Source organism: Protopterus annectens, chromosome 4.part1, assembly GCF_019279795.1.
Source record: "Protopterus annectens isolate FY-2018-M chromosome 4.part1, PAN1.0, whole genome shotgun sequence".
Classification (NCBI taxonomy): domain Eukaryota; kingdom Metazoa; phylum Chordata; order Ceratodontiformes; family Protopteridae; genus Protopterus; species Protopterus annectens.
In genome coordinates this window covers 620,409,999-620,434,864 of record NC_056734.1, presented here as the reverse complement: position 1 = coordinate 620,434,864, position 24,866 = coordinate 620,409,999, and the positions used below count along the sequence as shown (strand labels likewise).

Sequence of the window (24,866 nt, the reverse complement as noted above, 5' to 3'; positions counted from 1 at the left end):
TTCGGCAAGACCGTTCACGAGACGCTGGTCCAAAACGAGAAGGATGGGAAGACGCTGTCTGCCATCGGGGTCCGCTTCTCTAATCCCCAACAATCCTTTTCTAGGAATCAGAGGGGACAAAAGAAGCTGTGGTTCCGTAAGTCCCAGCAATCCCATCCGGCTTCAGACCCCTCGTCCTCTAGAGGCAGAGGAGGACAAGGAGGACGCCGGCCCAGAGGCAGAGGGGGACCGCGTAACTTCGGGTCCAGGGAACCCTTCCCAGATAGACCCGCTCAGCAGCCCTGAGGGCTTACCCGGCTGTCCCTCTCTGGAGGCAGTCGGGGGGCGGTTGTCGGAGCACCTGTCAAACTGGGAGTCCATTATGACAGATTGATGGGTGCTCTGCATCATATCCAGAGGTTATACCATCCCCTTCATAAACCACCCTCCCTTGACCAGACACCTCCCCGATGTTCCACCCGATCGAAGGGAGGCAGCAGCTTCAGAAATCCTGAAGTTGCTAGAAAAAAGAGCCATCCAGCCCATCCCCCCAGACCAGTCTGGATCGGGTTATTACTCCAGGTTCTTTTTCGTGCCAAAAAAGACAGGGGACCTAAGACCCATTCTAGACCTCTCCGCTTTGACCCTGTTCATTTCCAAAGAAAAATTCCAGATGGTCACCCTCCAATCTATTCTCCCCCTTCTGCGGCAGAATGACTGGATGTGCTCGATAGACCTCAAGGATGCGTACTACCACATCTTGATGGACAGACGATCCAGAAGGTTTCTCCGCTTCTGGCTGGGAGCCAGTCATTACCAGTTCAGTGTTCTCCCATTCGGCCTCACCTCAGCCCCCAGGGTGTTCACCAAGGTCATGGCAGTGGTTGCAGCCCACCTGAGACTTCAGGGCATACAGGTCTTCCCGTACCTAGACGACTGGCTCCTTACTACCACCAACAGGCATCGGCTCTGCCTGGCGAGAGATTATGCTCTGACCCTTGCCCAGAGCTTAGGCATCTCTGTAAACCTCCAGAAATCCTCTCTTTGCCCCGTACAGGTCCTGGAGTTCATAGGGGCCAAGTTAGATACCCACATTTCTCGAGCTATGCTAACTGCAGACAGGATAAACAGCTTGTCGTGTCAGGTGCTAATTCTTCTTCAAAGCCCGGCCCCAGAGGCGGAATTAGTTCTGAAGGCACTAGGATCCATGGCAGCAGCGATCAGTCTCACCCTTCACGTGCGTCTGCGAATGAGGATTCTGCAGTGGACCCTTCAAGTTCAGTGGTCCCTGCTACTCCATCCATTGAATACTCCGATTCCCCTAAGCAGAGTTTGCAGGCACTCCCTTCTTTGGTGGCTCCACACCCCAGAGCTGAAGGAAGGGAGGCCTTTTGTTGTCGTCCCCCCCAAGCCACACTGACCACGGATGCTTCTCGCCTCGGGAGGGGGGGCATTGTTCGGGCAGAACCGTCCAAGGCACGTGGACTCCCCTGGAGACCGCTTTGCATATCAATGTCCTAGAGATGAGGGCGGTGCTTCTAGCGTTGCAAGCTCTCCACAACCTTCTACCTCTGGGGACTATTGCAATCCAGACAGACAACATGTCAGTGATCTGGTACATAAACAAGCAAGGAGGAACCAGGTCCTACCCACTTTGCCGGGAGGCTATGAGAGTGTGGGAATGGGCGATATCCACCAACCGCTTTCTGGTAGCAACGCACATTCCGGGTCGGTCCAACATTTTGGCGGACAAACTGAGCAGAGTGATTCTCACTCCGTACGAGTGGTCTCTCAATCCGTCAGTTGCGAAGCAGATCTTCCGCAAATGGGGTTGGCCTTGCTGCGATCTCTTTGCTTCTCCCTTAAACACAAAATGCAGCGAGTACTTCGCAATACTTCCCCCCGAAGGGGAAAATCCCAGAGACGCTCTAGTTCATGCTTGGCCATCCGGTCTACTATATGCCTATCCACCCCTTCCGCTCATGACCAAGTTCATACAGAAAGCCCGTCGGTTGGGGAGCAGAGTTATCCTCATAGCCCCATTCTGGCCTCGCCAGATCTGGTTCCCGTACCTGCGGTCTCACAGTGTATCTCTGCCATGGATACTGGATCCCATTCCAGACCTGATTTCACATCCGGCGGGATTACAACCCCCGAACCTGGTGAACCTCAAGCTTGCGGCTTGGTTGCTCCATTTCCACTGATGGCTAGGACTCCCGGTATCTCATCTCCTGTTAAGGCCATTCTAGTCACAGCACATAAGCCGACTACTAGGAAGATTTACTACAGCAAATGGAAACGTTTCTCTGTCTGGGCTAAAGATAGAGGCCTGGATCCATTTACAGTTCCTATTCCTACTATTCTAGACTTCCTGTCTCTGATATTCCGACAAGGAGCAAGTGCTTCAACAGTTAAGGTGCAATTGGCAGCCATCTCCCATTTCCATGTGGGAGACGGACTAGGATCTTTGGCTTCTACAAAATTATGTGAAACCTTCTTACGGGGCGTTTTCCTCTTGAAGCCTCCGGTGAAAGTGGTGGTGCCTCCATGGGATTTGGCCTTAGTCTTACAAGCCTTGACAGGCCCACCCTTTGAACCCACGGCTTCGGTTCCATTAAAGTTCTTGTCCTGGAAAACAGCCTTTTTGGTGGCCATTACTTCAGCCAAAAGGGTGTCAGAACTTCAAGCCTTATGTATGAAGCATCCTTATCTCATTTTTCATAAGGATAGAGTGTTCCTCAGGACTAATCCGTCATTCTTACCTAAGGTGGCTTCGGAGTCAAATATCAATCAATCAATAAACTTACCCGTGTTCTTCCCAAACTTTCAGAATAAAGGAGAATACACATTGCATAAATTGGATGTGCACAGACAACTGCGTTTCTACCTGCACAGGACTAAGGATTTTTGCAAGTCGGACCAGTTGTTCATGTCATTTGCTAAATCAGCCATGGGTAAGGCCATTTCCAAAGTGACTGTAGCAAATTGGATTTGTCAATGCATAGTCCACGGGTACTTATCTGCAGGCAAACCGGTTCCTACGGGAATTCGCGCTCACTCTACGAGGGCTGTGGCCACCTCTGCAGCCTTCTGGTCTAGGATCCCCTTGGATGACATATGCTCTGCAGCTACCTGGTCCTCTTCACATACGTTTATTTCTCATTATAAGTTGGATATGGTATCGAGAGGTAGGGCTTCCTTTGGCTCTGCGGTGCTTTGGAATATCCTTCCATAGGCCACCCAGGATTTCTCCCTAGGTAGCTGGGGACTCTGTCCCACAGGTTGCAGAGCAAATGAAGTAACTACTTCAGATAATGAAGTTATGTACTCACCATAACGTTCCATCTGAGTAGGTACTTCATTTGTCTGCAACCAATCCCCCCTGCCATCTCCCGAACCTTTCGGGATTCCTGATCACCAAAGAGATCTTGTTCTGCTTTAGGACAGTTTATCTGGTGTTGCTTCCTCTATCGAGGTAGGAGTTGGGTAAGAGGCAAAAAATTCGATCTGAGGTAATGTAGCACATAGCAGGGGATTATGGGTAGGGGGAGGAGCTAGGAGCTCGGATCTTGTAGCTTGGAAAGCTGCCGGCTCAGATCCGAGATCGGATCCGATACCCACAGGTTGCAGACAAATGAAGTACCTACTCAGATGGAACATTATGATGAGTACATAACTTCTTTTTAGCAAAGGAAAAATGATTTCTAGTTGGTGCCAACAACATAACTAGTTCCCATTCAGGGATATTTATTCTCTTGTTCTACAGTATCTACGTGAGTTAATATTGTAGGGCCTTTCTTATTTCTCTGTCAAGGTTCATTTATTGGCCATTTCAACCTGTCTGCCCATGGATCCTCCTCTTTCAATGCAGTCTCATGTCAAAATGTTCTTGAAAGGGGTTTTGCATAAGAGGCCTCCAAGCCAAACCAAGACCAGTGGGCCCCTCCTTGGGATCTTAATTTCATGTTAGAGAAGCTAGCACTTGCTCCATTTGAACCAGCTAATCTTGCTGACTTGAGGTTTTTAACATGAATAACAGTTTTACTAATTGCTCTGACATTTGCAAGAAGGGTATCTGAGTTACAAGTTTTTATGGTGAGTTAACCCTATCTCATTTTCCACAGGGACAGGATTTCTTTGAGAACTCCTTCTTTTATGCCTAAAGTAGTATCTGAGTTTACTTTATGCTGTACTGTCTATTTCCACATTTTATTTCTTGAACCTTAAAATGAGGTAGAAATGATACTGCATTCTTTGGATGTCCACAGACAACTTAAGTACTATCTTTACAAAACTAAATCTTTCAGATCTTTAGATGAATTGTTCATTTCACATGAAGGTAAAAAGAAGGGACAGCATGTGTCAAAACAGACTATTTCCATATTGTTGTCTAAGGCTATTACCTTTTGTTATATTCATTGTAACAAAACTATTTAAGGCAGTCAAGGTCCACTCTGCTAAGTCATTGGCTTAATCATTGGCTGTTTGGAAAGAAGGGTTGGATTCTAAAACAATTCTAGTAGCTGCTACTTGGTCCTCTGTATGTACATTTACAAAGCACCATAAGCTTTATTCTTTCTCTAAGTCCAGATCAAGCTTTACTTGGACCATTCTCCAGGGGCTTCTAGTGTCTTCTTCCACCTCCCAAATGTAGTTAGCTAAGGTAATCTACCCATAGAGCAAAGGCTACTGCAGCAGTGATCAATATGATGAACAAAGTACAGTTGTATAAGTTAAACTTACTATAACAGCAGATGTTCAAATGATCATTGTTGCAGTAGCCACACCATCCCCTCCATCCGCCTTGTTTTTTTTTTTGTTGTTGTTTTGTTATTTTGCCAGGGTTGGACATTTATTTTTTGTTGTTTTAGCATTGTCCTTTCAGGGTTCTGCATCCCTCTCTCTACTGGCAGGAAAACTCTGAAGGGCTTTGTGTCCAAACTTGTCTTTTAGTCATCTCAGCTCTAGCTGAGAGTTTGGGGACAAGGAAAGTGCCCTAATGTTTTAGAAGCTGGACAGCTTTTATATCCTTGGTGGGATATAACCCATATAGCTAAGACTACTGCAGCAGTGATGATTCAGATGTTTACTGTTGTGGAAAGTTTAATTTTCATAAGTGTACTTGTCTCAGACCCTTACACATTTTTCTGATTTGCTAACAACTTAAATTTTCAGAACCTACTCCTATTCCTCCTGCTTTGTCTGCATTTGTCACAGCTTGCAATTTCACTTGCAGCCAGCCTGCTGCTCCCCAAAAAGCAGATAGAGTGCATAAAATGCCTCAGTCTTTTAAGTTTTTATACACTCATCCCTGACCCAGATCAGACCAATCAGCTATTACTTTAGTTATTACTTTAGTGAATCCAGGATCTGCTGAACATTTGCTTAATACTAATCCCTCTCCTTCTGACAAGGATAAGAAGGTGCTTGTTAGATTTAGATGAAAAACATATTCTTCTGCAACAAGTGTTTAGAATTCTCAGCTATTGAGCTCATACACTGAAGTTCATGGTTATCTCTTGTGAGATTATGAGGAGTATTTTGGCATCTGTAACTGTTCCTTCTTGCGAGGAGAAATCTGCTTTGTGTAACTTGACTTCTTGTGCATGTCAAGTAAATATCCACTGTGTGAAATGTGCATGTGATTCTACAGATGCCACCTCCATAGCTGCTGTCACTGGAACTCCTGTGAGGAGGTTTGCATGGCTGCATTCTCAAAACCTTCCAGATGATGTCAAAATTAAATTTTGAATTCTCCCTTGGACAGAGAATTAGTTTTTGTACATTCTTCTGCAGGGGCCATTAAAAGTATGATGAGAGATGGAAGCTGATTTAAGGGATTTCTCAGATTTTTCAGCCCTCCTTCTCCATGTTTGCCAAGGGATTCAATTTTCACTCTACAACTTCTTTAAAAAGCAGCATAAACAGCCACAGCAAGCTGCTGGTGAACAAACATTTAAACAGCAATGACAGGGAAGTTTGAAAAAGAAAGCAAGAACCCCCCCCCCCACCACCACCACCGAACAAGGTACAGTCTAATAATTCCAACCCCCTTCACACCTTGGCAGATCTTTAATCCTTCCAGAAAGTCTGAACATTCATTTTCTCTTTGGTAACCAATAGTTTCAGATAGATGAGTACTGAGAGTAATCCATCAATGTTAAAAATGGCAGTGGGAGTCTCTGCCTCCTTTTTGTGAGATTCCTTCTCAGCTGCTAGACCAAACTCATCTATTTCCTTTCCTTCTGTTTCTGCATATGTGTGCTCAGTGGGTGAGAGAAGCTGTCCACTCTCTTCATTTAAGGCAAAGGGTTTTATTCCTTAATGTTCCTGGTACTTGAAGACCAGTTCTGAATCTTTCTTTTCTGAATCTGTTTGTGATAGTACCCAAGTTTAAAATTCTGTCTCTCCATAATTTTGTACGCCTTTTTCCTCATTTGAGTTTTCTAATAACCATAGATTAAAAGACGCATATCAGCAAATTCTTATATATCCACATTTCAGATGTTTCTTAAGATTTTTCATACGTAGATCACTTTGTCAGTTCTCTGCATTACCCTTTGGTCTGCTTCTGCTCAAGGGTATTCTCAAACTGTCTGGCTGCTGTGACACCCTTCTGCAGACTGCAAGGCATTCACGTTTTTTCCTTATTGAGATGAATTGCCTGTCTTTGCAAAGATTTTTTGAAGTGTCAGCAATCTCTCAGTTGGGTAAGGGATCTCCTACACAGGCTGGTATTCCAGGAGGACTTACAGAAGTCTTGTCTGACTTCTTCTCGCAACATTTTTTTCTTGGGGTGTATGCTGGACACCTCAGGTCAAAGAGCTTTTCTTCCTGTGGAAAAAATATGTCTGTATTTTAATCTATTCTTGAGTTGTTCCACTCAGACTATCATCTCAGCAAAGGAATTCTTTAGGATTCTATACCTTGTGATCTCTGTGATACTCATGCTACCTCTCTCAAAACTCTCAATGAGAAAAATCCAGTGGTACTTGATATCTTCATGGTCTCAGCAGCAACATCGCTTGACATATCAGATTCTAGTTTGGGGGTTTGTCAAAAGAGAAATTTTTTGGTGGAAATACCAAATTTCTCAGAATCCAGGATGCCTTTTCTTCCCCCTTCCTGCTCCAGCACAGTCAGTCACAACAGAGACCTCAGACATTGCTTGGAGAGCAGTGTGTATGGGAATAAAAGTGCAGGACCTTTGGAACAAGAAAAAAGACCAAAACACATAAATTTAAAAGATGTATATGGTCCTTGGGTCCTGTACAAGTGTTTACAGACAACACCAGAGTTATGTAGTATATAAACAAGCAAGGGGGGGGGTGATCTTACCCTCTGTGCAGACTAGCCATGGTAGCATGGGATATAGCTTTTCAGCACAGTCTTATTCTACAGCCGTGTTACATACTGTCAGAGAAAAATTGTGTGGCAGACAAGCTGAGCAGGACCAGGACAGACCCTCACGAATGGAAACTGAATCACTGTGACTTCCAATTGATCCAGCTGTAGGAATCACCACAAATAGATCTATTTGCCTCTGCTCAGAACAATCAGTTGTCAAAAATTCTCCTCCAGGACTCCACGTAAAAAGATCTAGAAGACAGATAATTTTCTTTTCCTCGGATGGGAATATTCCTGTATGTTTTTCCACCCTTTCCAATAATATCCAGGGTCATTCTGAAGATTCAGAACTCTGCAAAGATTATTGTGGTGAATTCCTTATGGCCCAGACAACGGTGATTCTCCCTTCCTTTGGAAGTGGCCAGGGGAATTACCACAATTTCCTTACAGACTGGATTCACTCACATAAGAACTGGAGTGTTTGATTCATTCTGATCCCAAACAACTTCAGCTGATTGCCTGGATGATAGAATGTCAATACCTTTTAGGCACCCTTTTTCTGAAAATGTGCATCAGCTATTAATGGAGTCAGGAAAGCCTGCTGCTTAAACAATCATATGTTAGTAGATGGAAAAGGTTTTCTATTTGGTGCCAAGAAAAAAAAAAAAGAACCAACACCCATTCAGAGCTAATGTTTCTCTGGTTCTACAGTATTTGTGTGAATTACCATCCTCATTTAAGGTATATCTGTTGACTATTTCAACATGTCCCTCCATGGATCTACCTCTTTCAGTGCAATCTCATGCAAAAATGTTTTTTAAAGGGGTGTTGCATAAGATGTCTCCTAGGAAACAAATGGCCCCTCCTTGGGATCTTTAGGAAAAACTAACTCTTGTTCCATTTGAATCCAGTCATAAGGCTGACTTGAGGTTCTTGACATGGAAAACAGTCTTACTAATTGTTCTGATGTCTACAAGAACATTATCTGAGTTGTAAGCTCTCACAGTGGCTCAATCTTATCTAATTTTCCATAAAGATAGGGTTTCCTTAAGAATTACTTCTTCATTTATTCCTCAGGTGTGTCCAGGTTTACATAAAGCCAAGCTACCTTCCTGTTTTCTTTCCAGAATATAAAATAAGGGAAAAAGGATATTCCATACTTTGGATATTCAGACAACTTGGGTACTATCTTAACAGAACAAAATCTTTCGGAACTTTTTATCAGCTGTTCATTTCTTATGAAGATAAGAAAAGAAGACAACCTGTGTCAAAACAGTCAATTTCTAAATGGTTGTTTCAAGTTATTACTTTTTGTTATTATTCCCACCATAACAAATCAATTTCAGGAACGGTCAAAGCTCATTCTACCAGCGCTTTAGCTTCATCTGTGGCTCTTTGGAAAAGGCTAGATTGTAGAAGTATTCTAGAAGCAGCAACTTGTTCCTCTTTGCACACTTTTACAAAGCACTATAAACTGGATTCTTTCTCCAGGTCTAGAACCTGCTTTGCTAGGACCATCCTCCAGGTGCTGCTGGACCCTCATCCTTCCTTCTTCCAGTCATGTTTCAGCTATGATAATCTACCTATGCTACTGTAGCAGTGATCCATATGAAAAATATAATACAGACATGTAAGTAAACCTACCAACCACCAGTAGATGTTTGAATGATCATTGCTGCAGCAGCCGCTCTCTCTCTCTCTCGATCCCCCTTATTTTTGTTATGTTTTTTTTAATGCCAGAATGTGGACTTTCATTGTTATATTCCTAGATTAATCAGTTAGGGATTTAGTCTTACTCTGTCTATTGACATGAAAGCTCTGCAGGGCCTGGTGCTCAAACCTGACTTTTAGTCTGCTTAACTCAAGCTGACTAACGATTTGGTTATGTGGAATGTCCCCTAAAAACTTTTGAAGCTGGCCAGCTGTTATATCCTTAGCAGGGTATATCCCATATAGCTTAGGCTATTGCAAAAGTGATCCTTCGAATATCTACTGTTATGGTAAGTTTACTTACACAACCATGCATTCTGCCTCTCCTTTCCTTTTTGCTATATGAAGCTTTATTTTTTTCAGCAGCATTGGTTAGGTATTCTACTTCATTAAGGACAACCCCAGGGATCAACTTCATCATATATACATGGACAGCTGTACTATAACACTGCCTTAATTTGTCTGGCTTGCATTTCTAGATGCCAGTAGATTTGCTATGTCACACTGATCAGTGAAGGTACTACTGTTCACCACCAGTTTAACACACTGCTGTGCACTGCCTTTAAGGTTCCAGACACAGCTGAAGAAGGTTTTGTGGCAAGGCTTGTAAGGCCCCCAGTGGTTGTTAGCCTATTAACAACCTATGAAACTATAATCTGAAAACACTGAAAAAGGTATTTTTGTGTTCCTATTACATCAAAAGCTTTGTATGTTATTAGAACACCTAATCATATGGGCTTGTGATTCTAATGAATGGTTCAATAATAGATGGGATAAGGCCACCCATACTTTATATCTGCATTTATCTAAACCTGTCCTGAAATATGGGGTTCTGTTTCATACAAGTGAATAAGCCCTGATACGAGTTGGATTAAGTTTTTCAGAAACCTGCCCTTTAAAGTGGAAGGAATACTCTTCTAATCAAGCTTTTCAGAATCCCTTTCTGATATAATATAATCTGACTGCCTATGAAGATTTTCTTAGTTTAAGTTGCATCCATTAAGCAAAGAGGGTTTTTTTGTTTGTTTTTTTGTTTTCTTTCTAGTTTGTTAATAATGGAGCATATATGATCAAATACCAAGTTAGGTATAATCGGTTCACCTAATTAGCAATGATCACCATAAATACTTTGTAGAAATGCTGCTAGGGATAATAACTCTCTATAATGAGTATATGGCTGCATCGCTTTTGGGTTATGAATGAATGAGATATAAATGCATAGTTCCATGAATTAAAGAAAAAAATGGAATCCCTTATGTTTAATGTAACTACTATTGAATTTAATGCCTGAAGGATGGGGTAAATTAATATACATTTCTGCAGGAAATCAATCTATCCCTGCTGTTTTATTCTTTTTGAGACTGACAATGATGAAACTGAACTCTGAGATTGTTGTGGCAGTGTTTGTCTAGATTGTTGTTTAGTAAGCGCTGATGTAACATTATGTCATATGGAATTATTGAACTGGTCTCAGGTTGCAGTTTTCTGATCTGAATAAAAATATTTTTTACTTTGATTTTATATGTCAAAATACTGTTAGCCCTGGAATTTGTTGTGTTATTCTCATCACCTTAATATCTTATTTGGGGAGTAAATTACATGTCTAATTTGTGATTTTGTAATTTGTGTTTGTAGCACTTTAATTTTAATGGTACAAATAAAATCTCTGTGTATGGTTTACCCCTGCTGAAGGTTTTAATATGGTTGCATCAATACAGTCCACTACGTGTGTCATTTCTGTTTTATTTTGCTAACTGATGTTTAGCTCATTGTCTGTGTCTGCTGAATTAAAAAAATTAGCATGACAGTATTAGCGAAATGTAATCCAAAGTTTCACTTATTTTGAAAACTCTTGGATTTGTAAATCAAGGGACATATTTTCTATGCTTTACTAAATATAATGGGAATCTTAATACTAATAAGAACTAATCTTTGTTGTTCTGTAGTTATTGCAGGATATTAAGTTGTAATCTGATGACATTCTGAACTAGATATTAATATTTGCAATCAATGATTCCAGCCCATGTCACACAGATGCCTTATCATTGCTTTTATGAATACCCTAAACCTGAGATTAAGGGGTGTCAATCAGTTGTTCAGTACTAAAGTGATCAAGTCACATTTGCTTAAACTTTGTAGCTCTGCAAGGTTTATATCCATTCTTGTTTGCTTTTATAGGAGAGATGTTTTTCATTGCATTGTAGTGTTTTTTCAACTCTCTGAGACTGCAGCCTTCTGGAGAATGACACCTGCAGCAACCTACAAATGAGAACATTAAAGTAAGGGGTTGCATTGGGGGCAAAGCTGCCATGTGGGTAAAGTGCAGGGGGACTTGTTCCCTACAAAAGATTTGTTTATATATTTTCTATGTATTATAATTCCTTAACACTTTATGACTTTGAGTATATTTCTGTAGTTTTATGTACTCAAGTTGTTAAACTTCTTGCAGTCGTAGTTGAGCACTTTGAACTCAGACTGTGTGGTTTTAAGAAGAATTAGTAGAACCATGATTAAGTTGTAAAAAAATAATGAATTGGAATCCCAGAATAGCAAGGACCTCAAACAAATGTAATAACTTAGAAGATTTTGCCATACATCTGCATTAAAAAGAGGTTATTTATCAAAAATGAAGCAGCATACTCATCTTCAGTCAATATTTCAATTTGGGCAGATTGGTTTTCTGTGCTTCTCCCTTTTCCATTACAAGGACTATGTTGGACAAGTATATGGTTTTTAAGATATATGTGACTTGTAGCCACAAGATGCCAAATTCTGATTCCTGTTGAAAAGATGTATATTGATCAGGGGCAACTCATCTAGAAGAGGATTTCTGTAATTGCATGGCATTTGGTCATTGGGCTTTAATTGAATGCCAAAACAACCTTGTGCTCAAGGACCTCATTCCTTCTGACTCCTCAAAATCTGCATATGGAGCTTCACCATCCAGGAAAACATCTTCGGATAAACACAACTGCAACAAGAGTGATGGTCCCAAAAAAAAGGGCAAGGAGACAAGGAAGCTACCCCCAATCGCTGTCTATTGTTTGTTTTATCTTTGGGTCTGATGGTATAAATTTCCAAACCTTCAGATCCTACTAATATCTCTGATCCAATTCCAGTACGGTCCAGGACATCTCCCTTACCAGAGCCAAGGTCTTCCCCAGATCCAATCTCTCCCAGGCTGTGGTCACCTTTTCTAGAGGAAAGATCCTTATAGAGATTCAAGGCCACCTTCCACATTTTCATAATTGAGATCCATCAGGTCTACCAGAAGCTTAATAGAAGCTGATGTAGACAGAATGATGAGGAAGTTCCTCAAGACCCATATTCAGTTGGGAGTTCTTCCACTTCCATCTCCCATCAAACCCATGAGCTTTGGACCCTCTCTCTTACCTATGGATATTCATACCTCAATCCAACATTTGGGTTGGGGCTGTTGGAGCTAATTTCTTCTGGATTGTCTGTGTCATACCCAAAGCTGTGGTCATATTCATCTCTGGCATTGTCTCTGACCCAGCTGGCACTGATTTTTTTTTTTTGGAGTCATAAAGGTCACAGAGCTGAAGGTTTAGAATTGTCTAGTGGTAAGGGTTCAACTCTGAAGCTCTCAGAGCAGTCCCTTCCCTTCAAAGCCTTGTTGTGAGAGAGCTGTCTCTGGCTTTGGTCTCAGACCAGAGCTGGGGAGGTACTTTTGGTCATACTAGTGTGACAGCTTTGGCTCCTACCAGAGTGATCTTGGGTTCTACCTTTGTTTCTTTCTTTGTGGTAGTGGAAGGAGTTCTCGCCAAGGCTGGAGACTGGACATCTTTACTCTTCTCAGCTCCACCACTTCACAACTGATAGCCCTGAGTCCTGATCCTGCACAGTCTATCCCATTGGGACAGATAGTTCATACTAGCCACAAGACAGTCCTCATTCAGGGCTCCTCTCAGACTTCTGAGTCCTCTTCAGACCATCCCCCCACAGAGGCTCCTCAGAAACATAAATGTAAGAAGAGACACATTAACTTTCCTCAAGAGTCATTGATAGAAGACACAGATTTCGATAAAGAAGAAGGGCTCCCCAGGTCACTCACTGATGATGTCTTATTTTGGGAGATCCTAAAGCTTCTAAGATAGATAGGAGGTTGGTCTTCTGAAGCCTGTTTTTAGAAGAAATCCATATTACTTGGGTGTTTTGGCTCAGACTCAGCTACTCCATGGGTGGTTCCCCTGGCTGATAAGATGGTGGATGTAATCTCTCACTGGGCATGGACGAAACTAGACATCACAGAACCATTCCCCAGAAAACCAGCCAAATACCTTATTACCCCTAAAGGCTTCTCTCACTGGACCAAAGGCCTTTCAGTGGATGCTCTGGTACTGTTAGCAGCCACTAAAGAGCTCACAGAAGAAAGATCTTCTGTCCATTCCCCTCCCAGAGAATCCAGGGCTTTGGACAGATTTGGGGAGTGAGTTCATGCTTAGCTACTTTTGCTTTGAGGTCTCTGAATTACTTAGCACACATGACTAGGTTTCGCAGCTGGCCACTCTTCATTCCTTGCTGAACGCTTCCTTGCTTCTGATATCTAGTGCAATTGAAGGTGTTTTGAGACCCCCAAGAACAGGCATTACGGTAAGGAGGCATGTCTGGATGCATTTCTGTGACTGCACAAACCTTTTCACACATCTGTTATCAATGCCCAGTTTGATGGCTAGACCTTGTTTAGCCCCAAGGTCAAAGACACACTCTCACAGAGTGAACAGGATGAGAAAATTCTTTTTGCCATAGGCATACAGATTTCTACCCATAAGAGTACTATTTCTAGAAACCAAAAAGGGGTAAGAAACTGTGGTTTAGGAAGTCCCAAGGGTTTTGAAAGAATCCCTCTGGAGATAGATCCCCCCAAGGCAGGAGGTGTTGGGTATTCTAATGGTAGACGTCACCCTGGTGGCAGAGGAGGCCTGCAGAATTAAGGCCTCATGTGTCCTTTTCTCTGAGAGGCCTTTTCAGTGCTCCTGAATGGTTGCTGACTGCTGCACTGTAGACGCATTTGGGGGGGGGGGCACTTGTTTCTGCACCTACATACCTGGAAGTCCATCACCAAAGATGTCTGACTGTGGACAATAATTTCGAGAGGCTATTTTATCTCTTTTCTCTGTCCACCAACTCATTAATGTACCACCCTCTCAAAGAAAAACAGAAGCATTAGAAGTAAAAAAAAAACCTGCTAGACAAGTGAGTCATCCAGCAGGACCCACCAGACCAGCAGGAGTTTTGAAATTTTTTTAAGTGCCAAAAAAGAATGGAGACCTAAGGTCAGGTCTGGACTTCAGTCACTTGAACAAATATGTGAAACACACAAAGTTCCCAATCATCATGGTATAGTCTGTCCTCCCCTTTATGCAGAAAGATGACTGGATGTGCTCGACAGACCTTCAGGATGCATACTACCACATCAAAACAGACAGACCCTCCAGGAGATTCCTTCACTTCAGGCTGGGAACCAGTCATTTTCAGTTCAGAGCCAGCCACCACCCCCAAGACTTTCACTAAATGCATGGCAGTGATTGCAGCTCATTCTCGGCTGCAAGGGTTCTGAGTGTTCCCCTATCTAGATGATTGGCTTCTTACTGCTCCTACCAGGTCTCTGCTAATCTGGGCCAGAAACTATTTACTTCAGCTATGCTTCAAACTGGGAATTACAGAGAAGCAAATCAAATCTCACATGGCCACAGGGGCATCCTGCCGTAGTCACCACTGTCTCTCACTTGCTGAACTGGGCTGGCTTGAACTCCCTCACCTCCTTCAATAGTATCAACTCTCACTCGCCCACAAACTAGTAAACCATTCACTAAATGTCCCATCCCTCCAGAATCTACTCCAACCCTATCGCACCACCAGACCACTGAGATCCAGCAACAAAAATCACTTGCATATCACTAAAGCCAATAACTTTGCTGGTGAAGCACTATTCTCTTGCACCATAGCCAAATTATGGAACTCCCTCCCACCCACAATTACCTCCATACCATCATGCACCCACTTCAAAACTTTACTAAAAGCGCACCTAAAAAGATGCTGGCTATGCCCTTGCAACTCCCACTCTAATATCACCCACCCCATTTAACCACTACCTTTCTTTCCACTCCACTAACTACTTTGATTATAGCAAGCTCAGATGCTCATAAGCCTAGTACTTATTATACAGCAGGAACTTCTTATTGTAACATTTGTTAATGTCTGTTATGTACTTCACAGATAAAGATTCTAGTTGTCTACTGATGTACTATGTTCTTCATCTGTAAATATGTTGTAAGTAATTGCTATGTAAATTGTTAATTGCTATGTAATCCAATGTAACTACTGTCAGTTTATTTTAACTGTGGAGCTTTTCTCCCCGGGCCTCCGCTGAAAATGGACCTACGTCCAGTCGGACACTCCCAGTCAACAAATATAAATAAATAATCTCCATTTTCCAAGCTCTTTTTGACTTGCTGCCGAGGTGGTCCTAAAATTTCTGACTTGGAAAACTATTTTTCTGGTAGCAATGACTTCAGATAGAAGGGTGCCAGATCTCCAAGCCTTGACTTACCAACCTTAATACATTATCTTCCACAAGGACAAGGTTTCTTTACTCACTAACTCCTCCTTGTTGCCTAAAATAGCTTCACAGACTTCACTCAGAGTATTAATCTAGCAGTCTTCTTCCCAAATTTTTCAGATACAATAGAATACATGCTCCATTTATTGGATGTGCACAATTATGTTTCTACCTTCTTCGAACCAAACCTTTTAGGAAATCAGATCAATTGTCTGTTTCATGTTCTAAAGTCAAGATGGGTCAAGGCACATTAAGAAGTTACCTTAGGTAGATGGTTGACCTGCTGGATCTCCCATTTGTATAAGCAAAAAGGCCTGACCTTACCTAAAACACCACAAGCACACTCAACAAGAGCCGTTTCCACTTTTTCAGTATTCTTTTCTAGGGCCTCAACTGATGGCATGTGCTGCTGCCACCTGGTCTAATGCTCATACCTTCCTTTCCTATTACAAATTGGATCTACTTTTCAGAAATAGGGTGGCTTTTAGTTCTGCCATCCTCCAGAACATCTTCCATGAGACCACCTGTGGAACTAAGTAAATGGAGACTCTGCCTCACTAGTTTGAGTAATGGATGGAAAAGACAACATCAGATATGAAAGTTATACACTTACCATAACAATAGATCTGATTTATCTGTTTCCATCCTTCCTCAGCTCCCCTCCCTCTTTCCCCCATTCTATCTTATTTTCTTCTCTTGGCTTCTGGTATGGGCTGCCATCAGTACAGCATTACATACTCTTGTATCTTCAGTGAAGATTTTCATTTGCTCGGTCATGTAGTTTTTTGTTGATACATATTTATAATTTATGTAATGGTACTTACAGGATTCAAAGGCAAACTAAATATGATGTAGTGTTGGGGACAGAAGGAGATTATGGGTAAGGCGAGGAGCCTGAACTAGGGATCCTAAGTCTGAAAAAAAAATGTCTGAAGTCGGATCTGAGGTCAGAGCAGTTGGGGAAGGATGGAAACAGGCAGCACAGATCTATCATTATGGTAAGTACATAATTTTTGATGTTATGTTGTCCTATCTCGCCTTCATTCTTGATGGTTTTTCTGAGGTTTCGTCGTTTAAGTTAGAGACGTCTCCTCAGTCTAGAGGAGATTGTTGTTTAAGTTAGAGACCTCTCCTCTAGCTCCCCCCCCCCCATATATTAAAAATAAATAAATAAATAAACAACTTCTTTTTCTAATAATTGTGTATTGTGACTTAGTGTACTGTGTTAGGGCTGCATCTTCGATAAGCGTTCTTTTTCATAGTACTGGTTGGTTGTTGTTGTTGACTAATCCTCAGCATGTCTAAAGATTCTGCAAAGAAAGTAAAACAATCTGGATTTAAGAATTGTGATTCATGCACACAAAAGATGTCTTTGACTGATGGGCACACTAGTTGTGTTTACTGTTTAGGCGCCATTCACCTGCAGGATTTCTGTTCCATCTGCCACGGTTTCAGCTCCAGGGTCTTGCAGGAATGCAAAAATAAATGTATTGTCATGGGTTTATTGCCGGGACCTTTTGACATGGCCATCAAAGAGAATCAGGCCTCTAAATCCTCTGATATGTCCACTAAAAAATCTGCTTCTTTGGCTCTGGTTTGTGAGCCGATTAAGAAACCAGAGAAACATATCGCTTCAGATCCGAAGGTTGTCAGGTCCAAGAAGTCAAAGTCTCCATCGGCTCCAGCAGCTTTGTTGGAGCCAATTCTGAGCCAAAAAGAAGCCAGTCGCTGTCCTTGGAACCAGTTCGTTCAGTTGCACAGTCACCCCTTCTGCAGTCAGTGGCTGGTAGCCGCCGATCCTCCACCCTTTCCTCTCAATCTTCCAGGAGTCTCTCAGATGATGATGTGGAGTGGGTGGTCAAGAGGTTACCTCGAACACCGGCCTTAGCAAAAATTCTTTCGAGCCAAACCCAGAAGAAAGTAGAGCTGACAACTGTATCTGCTTTTTCCTTCTGTTCCTCCTCTGACTCAGACGAGTTCAGAGCCGGAGTGCTTGGAGATCCTTGTGGTGGAACCGTCAGGTCCAAAAACCACAGCTGGGGTTTCTGTCCTGACTTCTGCTCTGATCTCTTCGATGTTGTCTTCTATTGAGGGATCTGGGAGCTGACACTTCCTCATCGGTTCTGTGGAGGAGAGTCGAATCGGACCATTGTAGGATACGACTCTTCCTCTTGGAGCTTAGGTGCAGGTGAGTTCAGTGCCCACATCAGCCTCAGAGCCATCATCCTTGGCATAGGGGAGATCTCCTAGTTCCTCGGAGCCAGAGGCTCTCTCAGGCCAGGATCATGGTGCCTTTGAGATGATGAGGAGTGTGCTGTCCCCCCCAGACTGCCCCACTCTCAGCTCCAGCTACTCTTCCCCTGAAAGGACCAGTGTCAACCTCTACACCATCCCTCCAGCCCAAGCGTAGAGAACCAATGCCTCAGGATGCTCCAATGGGTGACCCACTCTCTTCTGAAACATCCCCAGAGTATCCCTCTGAGGAGGTCTCTTGGAAGAGGACTTGGAAGAGGGAACATATAGACTCCCCTGAGTCTGTCTTATCGGATACGGACTTAGAGGATTCAGAAGAGTCCCCACCGTCATCCTCTGAGGATGTCTCCTTTTCAGACATCTTAGAGATCCTGAAGCAGAGAGGTGGCTGGAAGACCCTCTCCCCTTCTGAAGATGAGTCTGTATACGTGGAGGTATTTGGATCTCAACTCTCCACCTCTTGGGTGATTCCGCCTTTCAACCAGGTCCTTGGTGTATTCAGTCGAAAGGCGTGGGGCTCTCCAGAATCTGTGGAACATGAACTGAGGAAGCCCAACAAATTTATTACAGCCCCAAGTGACAAACAATTCTTGACTAAAGGTGTCCCAGTTTATGCTAAGGTGGTAGCGGTGGCCACCAAGCAGGAATTAGCCAAAACTTCATTTGTCCATCTGCTGAATAAGGAGTCTCGAATGATGGACAGATACAGGAAGTGTATGTTTTCTTCAGCAGCCTTTACTCTTAGGTCACTGAATTACTTATCCTACTTTACTCGACTACAGAGGGATCTCCTCAAGGAGCTGGGAGATACCCTCCAGGGTTCTACAGCTGTGGGGGTGCCAGACAAAGTAAACTCTCAGCTTGCGACCTTAAACTCTGTAGTAAACTCTTACATGTGCCTCATTTCCTATGCAGCCGATGGTGCGAGTAGGGCAGCAGGCACAGGAATAACTCTGAGGAGACATTCCTGGATGCATCTTTGTGAGTTTGCTGAACCCTTCAAGTCTTCCTTTATTAATGCCCCTTTTGACAGCTCATCTTTGTTGGGGCCAAAAGTAATAGAGACTCTTACCAGGTAAGACCAAGAAGGCAAAACTCTGTCTGCTGTGGGAGTATGTTTCTCCGGCCCTACCAGACCTTATCCCAAAGGTCAGAAGGGTGGAAAAATGTGGTTCTGGAAGTCCCAAAGAGTTTCACTGAATGCACGTGGTGAATTTTCCCCCAGGGGCAGAGGGGGAAATAATAATGGAAGATGCTGCTCTCATGGCAGAGGGGGTCTGCAGAACCAGGGCAACAGAGATATGTTCTCTAGCAGGCCCTTCCAGTGCTCCTGAAAGGAGGCCCGCCTTTTACACCTCTGGAGGCAGTCAAGGGGAGATTATTGCTGTACCCAAAAGCCTGGTTGAATATCACTCAAGACAAATGGGTACGGTCAATCATATCCAGGGGATACAGCAGTCCTTTCTCTTTTCCACCTCTTCCATCAAGATCCATCCCAGACATACCACCCGGTCAAAGGGATCAAGCAACCCTAGAAATTCAAAGGTTGTTGGAAAAAAGAGTCATCCAAGAAGTCCCCACAGACCAAGCTGGATCCGGAATTTACTCAAGGTTCTTTTTAGTTCCAAAGAAAACAGGGGACTTGAGGCCAATTTTGGATCGCAACAAACTGAACAAGTCCATAGAGAAAGCTAAGTTTTGGATGGTAACACTGCAGTCTATACTCCCTTTTCTGGGACAAGACAATTGGATGTGCTCAATAGATCTTCAGGATGCGCACTGTCACATAAAGATGGACAGGCAATGCAAAAGATATCTACACTTCATGGCCAGTCATTACCAGTTCAGAGCTCTGCCCTTTGATCTCACTACAGCCCCCAGAGTGTTTAACAAATGCAAGGCAGTAGTCATGGCTCACCTGAGGCGTCTAGGATTCCGGGTGTTTCCATACTTAGACGACTGGCTTCTAACTGCCACCACCAAGCATCTACTCAACAAGGCAAAAGACACTACCATTCATCTCTGTTCAGAGCTAGGCATTACCATAAATTTTGAAAAATCTGCCTTGTTGCCTTCACAGCATATTACCTTTATAGAAGCAGACATAAACACAAGAGACATGGTAGCAAAACTGCTTCGCGAAAGGGTAGTAACGCTGCGCTATCAGATATCTATCTTGCTTCAGTCCACGCAGGTAACGATAGGCAGAACATTTGTTCTTCCCCAACCCATAGCTACAGTGACCACGGATGCCTCCTAGATAGGGTGGGGGGCATTATCTGGGACAGTCTGTCCCGGGGACTTGGCAGGAACATGAATACCACTTGCACACCAACGTCCTAGATATGAGAGCGGTGCTTCTGGTGTTGCAGGCATTCCAGAATTCTCTTCCACCGGGTACGATTGCAATTCAGACAGACAATATGTTTGTCATGTGGTATATCAGCAAACAAGGTGGAACCAAATCTTACCCCCCCCTCTGTCGAGAGGCTCAAAGAGTATGGCAGTGGGCAATATCTTCTCAACGTTTTCTGATCGCAATGCATATCCCGGGAAATTCCAATGTGATAGTGGACAAATTAAGCAGGGCAATTCTTATGCCTCATGAGTGGTCCCTGAAGCAGGAAACTGTGAACCAAATTTTTGCAGGTGGGGACAGCCTTGCTGCAACCTCTTTGCCACATCCATGAAAGCCAAATGCAACAGCTATCTTGCCTTAATTCCCCCTCCGGGGGAGTCACCAAGGGATGCACTTGTTCACGATTGGCTCCCGGGACTTCTTTATGCATTTCCCTCATTTCCAGTAATACCCAAAGTTCTTCAGAAAGCCAAATTGTTGAGTTGCAGGCTAATTTTCATCGCTCTGTACTGGCCTCATCAGATATGGTCCCCCCTTCCTATGGCCCCATCTCCAGGAGGAGCCTTGGATCCTGGACCCATTACCAGATCTTCTGCCTCACCAATCAGGAATGCTCCATCCCTGTATTCAAACCCTCAAGCTGACAGCTTGATTTCTCCACTTCCCATCTTAGTCAGGTGTCCAGACATGTCCCCAGCAGTGCGTCACATTCTAGTTTCATCGCGTAAGACTACAACTAGAAAACTTTATGCTAGCAAATGGAAAAGGTTTTCTTGTTGGGCTGACAAAACCATACTGATCCCTTTACAGCCCCTATAACTACAGTTCTGGAATTTTTAGCAGAAACCTTTTATCAAGGGGCAGCTGTGGCCACCATATGAGTACAACTAGCTGCCATATTGAACTACCATGTAGGAGACATGGGATCCATATAATGTCTCACAGATTATGGAAATCTTTTCTGAGGTACATTTCTATTAAGACCTCCAATACGAAAACCACCACCTTCAGAGGATCTAAATTTGGTACTGACTGCTTTAATTCTCACCCCATTTGTGCCAGCTTCCTCTTGTCCACTAAAGTTCTTACCATTGAAGACAATCTTTTTAACAGCCATTACTTCGGCTAGGCGGGTTTCAGAAATGTAAGCTCTATCTGTCCGTCCTCCCTATTTAATTTTCCACAAAGACAGAGTCTCTCTTAGAACTAATCCTTCCTTTCTGCCCAAAGTATGTTCTAACTGCAATTTAAATCAGTCTATTGAACTACCTGTCTTTTTTTCCAGCTATGGCAACAGGGCAGAATATAAGCTTCACCAACTGGATGTCCACAAGCAGTTACACTTCTACTTACACAGGGCAAAGGAGTTTAGAAAATCGGACCAATTATTTGTCTCATTCTCAGAGAATAGAAAAGGAACTTCAGTTTCAAAAGTCATTTTATCCAAATGGCTTACAGACACCATTACTTATGCATATAGTTCTCAGCATAAACAGCTGCCAGAGAAAATCCGAGGCCATTCGACTAGAGCTATGTCGACTTTCACTGCCTTTCAAGCCAGACTACCTTTGGATTCTATTTGTGCTTCAGCCACATGGGTCAACCCTCATACTTTTATCACTCATTACAAAGTAGATATGGCCTCCCAGAACAGGTCTTCCTTTGGTTCCACTGTTCTGAAGAGTTTATTCCCTTGAGCCACCAGAGAAAGAAGGTGCTGGGGATGTTGTCCTAACCGTCAAGAATGAAGGCAAGATAGGACAACATAACATAAAGAAGTTATGTACTCACCATAACGTTTCATGTTTGCTGTCCATAATCTCATCTTCATTCTTGCATCCTGTCCTCCTTCTCCCTTCCTAGAGGATTGAGAGGAATTTTTTGGAATTGGTCATAAGTTTTCTGATTCCCTTCTTGCCTCATGAGACATGGGCAGAGGATTATTGTATTTACCCTGGTGGGTTAGATAATCTAGTGATTGGTACTTACAAACGAGATCTGGGTAACTGTTGCTAGGCATCATGGGATAGGGTATAGCCTTGAGCCAGTAAAGGCACTTGAGCTTTAGTATGTGGGCGAGTCAGAACCGATGCTCGGTTGTGAACCCAACCATCAAGAATGAAGGCAAGATTATTGGCAACAAACATGAAACATTATGGTGAGTACATAACTTTTTTTTTTCTGAGTTTTGATGATATGGAAGTGATACTCTTTGCAGATGGGCTGTTTGCTGACCTAGTGTACAAATGTAGTACCCGTATGCTATTAGTAGATATTTTAATGTTTCAACATTTTGATGTTTTAAGATTGTGCATTCAGTTTTATTACTTTCAGTATGTCACTATTAAGTAAATTGTCATGCACCCATTACAGAATTAATTGTTTAGATATGATTATAGTGTCCATGAAGTATGTTTCATGAAGTTGCTGAATTTATATAAAATATATGCTCCCAAGTACCATTTTCTTGTTGTGATCCTCTACAGCATTCTAATTTTGTGCCTGGGAACATTCTATAGCGCTCAGATGGTATATGATGGTACCATGCAAACTTGATATATGTTCTCTAAATATTGTAGCATTTTAGTAGGAGCATGTTTTCATTGTGCTTTTTTGACACTAGTATCCATATTACTAAAATGCAGTTGACATCCCCACTCACTTCTAGGTCACAATTTTTATGATCTAGGTTTGTACTGTAGATATGAACCATCATTTTGACTTCAGTGCTACATTTCAACAAATGTTAGGAAGGGTGTAAATCTATACATCTATACCATTCATCTTGCTGGACTGAAGTGAGTTGAAGATAGATTGCAAAGAGAGAAACATTCAATCTGACATTGTTGTCTTCATTTGATCTTCAACCTGTGGGTATAGGCACCGACATCTATGAATTATTTATACAAAAATGCTTATCTAAGATAAATAAATTCAGATTATTTGAGAAAAATAGGAAGCCTCACACTTATTTCATTATTATTATTATTTTTTTTTTTTTGCATTGGACTAAGTAATAGTATTATTTGCTCAGCTTAAATGCATTTACTTTGATTTTGATTCTAGCATTTAGCGCCATAAAAAGTGAAAAATCTCCAACTGTTACTGAATCTTGACATTTTCAGTACTACTACAATACTTAGACAGGAAAACAAAACAAAAATGGGATATTTTATATTAGGGAAAACTAAATATTAAACCTTTTCTTTCTATACTGCTTCTGTTCCTTTGCGTAGACTTCATCTGGCAAACCCTTCTTCTCAATACATTAGCCTTTATATTACCTACATTAACTATTACTCCAACACTTCTTATGTCACTGTACTCCTTTCTTTGCTCAGATCATGGTATGCTACTTAACAATCTACTTTACAATTGTAAATATGTCACATGCTTTTACTTTCTTTCAATGTGTAAATGCAGATTGTATTATCTTCTATGCTTTATTGTATATTATTAATGTTACAAAGCTTCTTAGTTCAAGGTTTAGCATTCAGTCTCTGCTGTTTAAAATGTAAATGAACTACTGTGACTGTAATTATCTGTTAACTTGCTGTAACTTTTCTTCCTGAGCCTCCTCTGAAAAGAGGTCCCTTATGACCCAGTCAGACTTTTCTGGTAAACAAAAGGAGATACATAAAATGCTTCATTATCAATCATAATAGGACAAGGCTAGAAGTTCCTGTATTGCTCAACATATTCTCATCATTTTAAATTATCTTTCTTTCTGTATATGTAACTCCAACAGTTTGGAATGTTTCAAGATGAATCTGAACGAATGAATGAATGAATGAATGAATGAATGGATAAACAAGTGTTAAATCCTCATGTTAAGGGATATGTGTTCCTTGAAGGCCTACGGGCTAGAACAGTGTAAACTTAACTTACAAAATTTAGGAATAAGTCAAGGCATTTGTTTCTGAACATGAATAATTTAGCACATAGTCTACTATTTTCTTATGAAAATCTAATTGTTTTTTGTTTAATCTACAGCTTTGGGATGCCAGAAATGGAAAATGTGTAGGAACTTTAACAGGACATGAAGATGAAGTGCTGGATGTCTGTTTTGATTTTACTGGACAATTTGTTGCAACTGCCTCTGCTGATGGTAGGATTACAGCTTTTATGATAGTTATTAATATAAAATCAGAAAAAGGCATGTTGCATAAAACATTTACACACAAGAAAAATACTGCACTTTGTAATAGGTGTTGTACAATGCACTTACTGCATGATAAATGTGATGCAACACTGCAGAAGTATCATCCTGGTTATATCACTGATATAACAACACTCATTTCATTTAAAGTAGGCCTAAGTGAATGGTTGCAGTGATAAGATAATTGGACAGATTTCAAGACTTGCTCTCAGTGACTTACTCTGGTATAAGGCCTATTTATAATGTAAACTTAGATAGAGAGCAAGTCTTTTAGAATCAGGCCCAGTAAAATATAATCAAGTGTTGGTTTTCTAAACTGCATTCTTAATGTTCGCTGATATTTTTCTACAAAAATTTGCATACACTGATAGTATGCTGTCTGGCACTGTCTTTTTTGTACACCCTGGTCTCTTACATTTGCTGAATTTAAATCTTTAATGTTAAGTTGTCAATCTCGCCTTCATTCTTGCTTGATG

At 42.1% G+C, this 24,866-nt stretch overlaps 1 protein-coding gene across 1 annotated transcript in view; it reads left to right on the top strand.

Annotated features, from left to right (window-relative positions):
* DAW1 (dynein assembly factor with WD repeats 1) overlaps positions 1–24,866 on the top strand; it is a 1,156,427-nt gene that overhangs the window by 781,353 nt on the left and 350,208 nt on the right. The window contains exon 10 of the mRNA XM_044070429.1: positions 24,225–24,339. Coding sequence (XP_043926364.1) covers positions 24,225–24,339 — 115 coding nt within the window. The remainder of the gene's footprint in view (positions 1–24,224; positions 24,340–24,866) is intronic.